General features: G+C 43.5%; 1 protein-coding gene across 8 annotated transcripts in view; it reads left to right on the top strand.

The window, feature by feature from the left end:
* Positions 1-433: 433 nt before the first annotated feature.
* ATP11B (ATPase phospholipid transporting 11B (putative)) overlaps positions 434-8025 on the top strand; it is a 68921-nt gene continuing 61329 nt past the window's right edge. For all 8 annotated transcript variants that reach the window (XR_012836808.1, XM_075761473.1, XM_075761471.1 and 5 more), the window contains exon 1: positions 434-607. Coding sequence is in view for 7 of the 8 variants with exons in the window: in XM_075761473.1 (XP_075617588.1) it covers positions 581-607 (27 nt within the window). In the remaining variant the exon portion in view is untranslated. The remainder of the gene's footprint in view (positions 608-8025) is intronic.

The following is an 8025-nucleotide window of genomic DNA, read 5'->3' as shown; positions in this document are numbered from 1 at the left end:
TCAGAGGCCCTGGCTGACGGGCCCAGAGCCCTGACAGGCTGCGGCTGAGCTCCTGGATGGGGAGGGTGGGACTTTTCCCAGGCCACCCCGTCCAAGTCCCTGCAGGAGGCTGCTCGGACCCGGGTCACTCGGGCCCACGGATGGCCCCTGTGATCCAGAAGCGGCACCTGGGGCAGTGAAGACATCAGGAGCAGCAATTCACCCCTCGCAGCCCAGGCCCGGTAAAGACCAAGCGCCCCCGCGCCCTGCTCCAGCCCCTCAGCCGCTCCCTCCATCCCGCCACACCCCCCCCTTCCCGCCTCCCCCCGCCCTCAGACGTCATTTCCTGGGGTCAGGCGCCAGCGCTGAGAGACGTGGGGTGTCAGTGGCGGTCCTGTGATGGCGGCGGCGCGGCGCCGGCAATCGCGGCGGTCGGGGGCGCCGGGGGGGCTGTGCCGCTCCTAACTCGGCGTCGGGACCGTGCGCCATGGGGAGGAGCCGCGACCGCCGCCTGGCCTGAGGCGGCAGCGGCGGCGACAGCGAGGAGTGCGGCACCGCCGAGGGGGCCCCGCCGCGGGGGCCGCGACCCGCGCCGCCGGGGATGTTGCGGTGGGTCCGGCAGCAGCTGGTAGGTGCTTCCCGCCGCCGCCGCGGGGCGGGGAGGGCGCGGCGCCGGGCCGCGGCCGGGGGCTTTCCCTGCACCCCACGCACCCCCGGGCAGGGCGGCCCCTCTCCTCGGCTCGGCCCTCCAGGGCGGCCCCGTCCCGCCGTCTCTGCCCGGGCCGTTGCCGCCGCGGGGTCCCCGGGGGAAGCGGGGGTGCGGGCTGCCGGCCTGAGGGGCAGCAGGGCCGGAGTGGGTGAGGGAGGAGAGTCCTCCCGCCTGCCGGGAGCGGGGAGGTGTAGAGGCTGGGGTGACCTGCAGGCTTCCCTTGGATCGTTATTGTAATGTTTTAAAATTTTGGTTTTAGTACGTATCGGAGGGTTTGGCGTGTTTCGGTTTGGGTTTTTTGTTGGTGGCGTTGGTGGGTTTTTTTTCTTGAAACCACGTCAGCACAGAGGAGAGCGCGTTCCCTTACCTGTGCCCCCCTCAGGGAAGGGCTCCCCAAACTTCTTTTGACGGAGGAATGACGGTGCCTTTTTCAGTGGACCGACACTTCAGGGATTTGCTGGCCTCTCTTCCTCCTTCACGTTGCGAAATCTTCCAAGGCTTTTTCACCCGATGTGCGTCCGTCTCATTTATTTCCCCGTACCCGAGAGCTTTGCAGCCCTTGCCGACGGCGTGTGGGTTAAGGTTTTGAAAGCGATGAGAAATGGAGGAAAAACATCCGTGAAATGCTTTTCGCGGGGGAAACCACTTGAAAAAGGCTGCAGATGGAGGGTGTCTGCCTCTGAATAGGCGCTTCTTGCTGTGCTTGTATTACAGCGTGCAAGGGAAATAAGGCGGCTGTGACTGTAATGCCTGTGGTGCTGTAGCAGGGAAGTATGTTGAGTTTGGTTGTTTTGATTGAAGCGTTGGACGGCTTCCTGCCCCCTCCAGCATTACTTCCCTTGCATTTTCTCAAGGGGAGAAATTACTTCTGAATGTTGTATTTACAAACTTATTTTTTCCATTCGTTGGAGTTACCTTGGATTACAGATGTTGCCCAGGTTAGTACAAGAATTTACATTAGTTAGGTCTTTATATTTTAACGGTGAAAGCTTTTGTCTTACTCATGATTTGTTTAATTTGTTAATCACTTTTTACAATCCTGTGCAACATACTCTGGGTGAATCCTGCGCTAGCAGGGGAGTTGGACTAGGTGATCTCTAGAGGTCTTTTCTAACCCCTACCGATCTGTGAATCTGTGAAAAAAAGATATTTTGGGTGGTTTGGGGTTGGTTTTTTTCCCCCCTTTTCTTCCCCTGCAATGTCTCCCGTGGGCTGTAGGTTTTCCCAGATCTGTGTCCGAAGCACAGAGCTTGTGGTGATGGTCTCAGTGCCAGCTTGACAGTGCTCACTAGTTTGGTGTGACACTAAGAGTTACTGACCTGGAAGTTAATTGCTGTGAGCTCCGACTACACTCTTCTGTTACAGTCATACACAAGTTTTTTAGAATAAAGCCTGCTTGGCATAACATATCATTGTTTCCCCTTGAAGGTGGCTTGAGATTTGTGTGCGTTTTTAAAGCAGCATTCTGTAGAGTTTAGATTAGGACTGCAGCAGTGCTAGGGATTCATGTATCAAACATGGTTTCTTTTCTCTCTGTGAGTACACTAACCAGCTTTCCAGAAATATGTTTGCCCTTAATAGAAAGTAAAAACTCTGAAACAAAATGAGCAATAAACCCAGCACTAAGAGGTTTTTGTTGTTCTAAAGGAAACTGTTTCATGGGAAAATAACTGCTTAAAACTCGCACTAGTTTTGACGGGGAAGGATTAGTGTAGTAGAAGAGAGCGATAGTGAAAAGTCAAGATGTACTAAGGAAAAAAATATTATTGGAGTGATACATGTTTTGTGTGTTCTTTTATATAAAACTCACTGTTTGATGTTAATGGCTTGGTTATTTCACAGCTCATAAAGATGAAAAATGGCCTGAGATAGGTATCACACTGCATGTTTCTTCTGAGGGGCACTCAGACAACTCATCCCTTTGTGTAATCATTGGTTTAACATAGATCCCACCATACGTTTGCTTCTTCATATGTCCGTGATGTTTAGTTTCTGAAAGAATGTCAAAGGGCTGAGAACCTGGGGAAAGATGCTGAGAAAATAGAGTGAGTGGGAAGAGTGGGGTGGCAGAAATAGGTTTGTTTGTACTGTGGATGGCCGTGGAGTTTAAGGAATACTTGGACTATTTGAATCAAAGGGTGCCAAAATCTGTGTCTGATTTATTTCTGATAGGAGAGGAGACAAATGTGTGGGTTTGGATGCCTTCAGAACTTGTGTTTGTACCTGTGCTTGATGTGGCAACAGCTTTTGAAAAAAGTGTTCCCTTCCATACAGGAGGGTTGGAACCAGGCAAATACGTGGGAGTGATTTAAGTGGGATGTTATAGTAGTACAAAAGAAAAACGTTGGTGTGCAGAAATGTTGGAAAGTAGCAAGGGATTGGGGAAAGAGGGGGGGGCTGGTACTTTGCTGAAGGTGCTGTTAGGTAGTTATTAAGTACTCTCTGTATGAAACCAACGAATGTTTTGCATTTTTTTGTTTAGTATATGAAATGCTGTCCTCTTAATTAATGAGATTGCTCTGGGTGTATATGGTCTTGAAAACTGTGTTCTCAAGAGTTGTAAAAGGGGTGGAGAAAATGAAGCAGGTGGTCTTAGAAGTGATAAGAAAAGCTGGTATGGACTTCAAGTTAACTCAGCTAAGTTCTTCAAGTGGTGACTTTGCAGTGCTTTAGTCTGTGAAGATCTATGCGTGCCTGTATAGCTACATAAAGGAATGACTAATCCTCTGAGAACAGGAGACATGCTGAGAATATAAGACTTTCTTCATCTTTATTATGGTCTCACCAGTCCAAAACAGTTTTCCAACTGAGGTATTATTTGTCTTTTCAGTGATTTGTTGTATAACAGAAATTAGTGACAGTAATACTGTTGCTCAGTCTTCAGTGCCTATGTGGGATTCTCTTACAAATCGCAGTTTGTTTTGGTATCCCGACCATCAGTCTGTTTGTTTGCTCAACAACCATTAACACCACCGTACACAGTTTATCAGTTTTTCTTCATCTAATACTGTCCTATACTAAATAAACTACGTAGTAAGTCATTAACAGCATGCAACTTTCTAGTTAGTATTATATTAATATCATTATCTAGTTAATAGTTGGAAGTACTTAAGTTTTACTAATAAAAAAGCGTAGAGACAAATGGAGTACGTTGCTTTGAGTAAAATGCCCTGATGTATCTCAAAGACAAGCTTTGAGCAGGAAAGATGCCCGAGTTCCAGCTCTGTTACCTTGACATCTTGGAAAGACAGGAGGCATGTGGATTTGCTGAGGGTTGCATAACACCATGGACACAGCCAACTCTGCTTGAAAAAAGCACTCGGGTAAACAGCAGTTGATAGGAAGCCTCATTAATATTCAGGAATAGCACAGTACATTTTATTTGTGTTTCAAATATGATGGGTTAGACTACATAGCTGATCTGTGTACAGCAGAGTGCTGTTGTGGCACTCCTGGTCAAGCTGTCCAGTGCCGACACAAAACAAGTGTACAAAGTGACATTTGTAATGCTCAGTGACTTTCTGTACCACTTCTAGTTTTATAGATTTATGAGAGTGTTTGGACTGTGCTAATGTCCTGATGGCGTATGTGGAGGTAGGAGCTGTTGCAGTGGTATTAACAGAAAGTAATGACAACCTCAGTTCTCTGGCAAGGAGATCTCCATAAATTGTGATAGAATACCCTTGTATGTATTTTGGAACTAGTGATCCTGTCAAGTGAGGAATGGTCTCTGGATTTCCCTTCTAGTTGCTAGGAGTTTGAGCCTTTTGATCTGTTATCTAACAGTTTAGTGACATACAAAAGATGCTGCATGGAGAAAATCTTAAGAGGGACCTGCCTGGTCCCTCTTTTAGAAATGACACTTCAAGAGAAGCAGAATTATGCTGTATTTGGCAGAGTATCTTCTTCCTACAACTTAAGAACCTGAATACTGTTGTGTACTGACAATAGCTTTTACAGGCAAATGCGGCTTTGATATTTAACTGGAAGTCAAAGACAAATATATAGATTAATTCCTTTGGATTGGTGTCTTTTAACTGGAAAACCTATTTACCAGACTATTTTGTGGTTGTAGTAAGGTTCAGACTGGGAGGGACATCAGGAGTTTAGCTAGTCCAAAATTTGGACACAGCCTGCCTTCAGAGGTGATCGCAGGGACAACCAACACAAAACCATCAAAAACATTCCCTACCACACTGCATGCCCCCCCTGCCCCAGACAATAGGTGTAGCAGTGTTCTTGTTCATCTTTTGGATGTGTTCTGATGAAAAGTTTCTTCTTCTAAGGGAGATGTCCTAGAGGACTGTACATTTGGGAAGTTCTTCCCTTTCCTTCCTGGTGTTGGTATCTCTTAAGATGTTCTGAGAGGGGCAGATGGTATTCTGTGATAACTTGCGGTTAATGACGTTCTGAACAAGGTGGACAGCATATTTGATCTCATTGTTTGCACTGACATGTGTGTATTATTTTCACTTAATCCTTTTATAGAATTGAACCAATGCATTTACTACTCCCCCCGCCCCGCCAAGAATTCCCTGTATTTTTTGAATTCTGAAAGTACTTTGAACTAAGCCAATGACTGAAAATCCTAGCTTCTGAAATCACATTGCTTTTCTGAAGTACAATTTTCTCCCTCTTTTCTTACTGTCATTGAAGCCTGTTCCCCTTTTTGGCTAAAATTAAGTGTGTGTTTGTTACTGTATACTAGAAAAACAAATGCATATTTGCTCAAAAGGGTTGCTCTGGTTCAGACTGCCCAGCTAATACCTTCTGTATTGTCACCGGAGGATCGGTGAGGTGTGTGTTAGAACAGCCCAAAGAACTGAGGGTTAATGACCCCCCTCGTGTAACTTCACACAGGAGAAAATGTGGCCTTGTTTTTTGCTAGGGAGATTCTGTGATCTGCTGGACTAGTCCTCCCATTGTGTTTGGGTCTTTTAACCTTATTTTCTTCTTATATTGTGTGACTGCTGAAGGCTAATACATTTGCAGCACAGTGTGTTCCAAAGCGTGCAGAACCTGGCCCTGTCTTCAGCCAGCTGTCTGTTCCAAGCGGAGACATCCGTTGTGTCCTGTGTGTAATTTTTAAATCTTATTTCATAAAAATTAAACTCTAAATTTAAGAATTGCCTACCAAAACCTAATCAAACCAGTCTTGATACTGTTTCTTTCAAAGACTATTTTAAAAATGGGAAAGTCAGAGTTGTCTGATGTGCTGCCTTGCTATGAGACTTGGATGTTTGACCTGTATCTTGTCCCACCCATGAGCCAAGAGCCTTTTAAGCAGGAATTTTTATTTTGCCAAACTTCGACTTGTCACACAATAACATGACCATTTAATTGACTGTATGATATTGTTGCACTAACAGGGTCCTGCTCCGGTAGTAGCTACTGTCTATTTATGTTTATGTGACTGAGGGAGAAAAATATTATTTTGTTGACAAAGCACAAAGGGTTCTAGTCAATAGGTGGTGGCTGGGGGACTGGTCAGGGTGGATGCCTCTGTGTTTATTGCTAAGAAATTGCCTCTGAACTCTCATCAGAAGGTAAAAATCATAATCTAAGGCGAGTAAATATGTGCTGAATTTAATAACATTCAACATGTAATTTGGATGTCATTGGTATTCACTTTTCTAATGTCAGATGGGTTGACTGAATTCATTAAAACTTCTGTTTGCTTTCTTTTGGGGTGGAGAGATAGGAGTTATAAGGGAAAAATTATTATAATGTGCTTAAATTTCATTAAAAGCATCATGACTTGTGCCTTTCACTAGTGATCTACCATCTGTTTTTCTCTATTGTGTTGTGGTGTCCTCAGAAGTTATGACTGGTTTTGTAACTGTTTCACTGGGAAACAGGTATCTGCAGTATACCTCTAAAAAAAATCCTTTGATTTCTAGCACAAAATCTGTTTGTAAGCCAGCAGGTAAGAACTGCAGCAAAATGGATATGACGAAGTGCCTCTGTAAATGCAAGGTCATATCTTCCAGCTAAACACAGGTGACATATTAGCAGCTAGACTTTTTTCTTTTTTTTTTTTTTTATACAAACCTCTTTTCAGCTGTTGAAAAAAAAACACTTAGCAATAGTACAGGCCATGGTAGAAAAGATAGAAAGTAGGACCAACAGCTACTCCGTGATTTAGAAAACAAAACCCTGCAATTCCTTGGCCTCCCACATACTATGACTTAAGAGGATTTTTTTTCTTGTTTACTTTAAGTAAAAATAAGCATGGGAAAGGAGAACTTTCCTGTAAATGGGAAGGAGAGGTAATCATGTAGACAAAAGGCCAGCTGTTTGTTTTCATCCTGAAATATTTTACCAGTGAAAGAAGTCTTACGTGGCTTATACCAAAACATATATTTTGTTACTCTTTTACTATCCCATTTGCACATTTTTGTGCTAGTTTTATAGAAGGCTGTGCTAATTTTTGCAGATATCTACATACCTGTTTGGAGAAAGAATTGCAACAAAATGGAAAGGAAGCTTAAGATTTAGCAAGCTTTAGGGATGTTCTAGTTTGTAGACATGTCTGAAAGCAGGATATTAAACTATTACTTAGATCATAAATCATATTTGAAATGGAATTAAAACTGAAAGTGGTATTCAATGAATAGAGTAGACTCAAAACTGTAATGTTAAATTTTACAGAGCAGGCTTTATCAAAGCATGTTTAAAGGAAGAGCTGGACAGTTCTAGCTAGGAACTAAATTCTCTTCCCATTAAATTTGTTGAGCAACAACTGTCAGAGCAATTGTCAGTATAATTTTGGCACACATTTTGAAAAAGCCTGAAGATTTATTATCTAGGTGCAGTTTTGGGGGAAGAATTTTTTGAAAAGTTTTTTTTTGTACTGCAGGAACATGTGGATTAGATTTGCAATGTAGGTGCTGATCAGCCTAAGTAGCTATTGCCTACTAGAAGCAATCTAAGTATTGAGAATGGTGGTTTTCAATATTCCTGTAGGATAATGGTCATACAAGTAGCCCAGAACAGGAGCCCTTATGCTTGTGTGAAATAGTTTTATAAATGATTCTTCAGAGCAGTGGGTAAACATCATTTCATTTTAAGATAATAGTGCACATAGGAATATATGATTCTTCTGTATTTGTCCTGTCATTGACTTGACAAATTTAGGTTTTTGTTTATTGTGAAATTGCTAGCTACAAAATTGGAATTGCTCTCTAATTTTAAGTGACAACAAAGTTCATAACCTGTCACAGATTTGAATGCTTTTTTAAATATTGAAAATCAAGGAAAAATATTTCTGCTATAAAATTATGTAAATCCAGGCACTGTGCAGAATGGATACGGTTAGCTTGGTTTTTAAAGATACT

Source organism: Balearica regulorum, chromosome 9 (assembly GCF_011004875.1).
Source record: "Balearica regulorum gibbericeps isolate bBalReg1 chromosome 9, bBalReg1.pri, whole genome shotgun sequence".
NCBI classification, from domain to species: domain Eukaryota; kingdom Metazoa; phylum Chordata; class Aves; order Gruiformes; family Gruidae; genus Balearica; species Balearica regulorum.
Note: the sequence above shows the minus strand (reverse complement) of the source record. Positions and strands in the feature narration are given on the sequence as shown.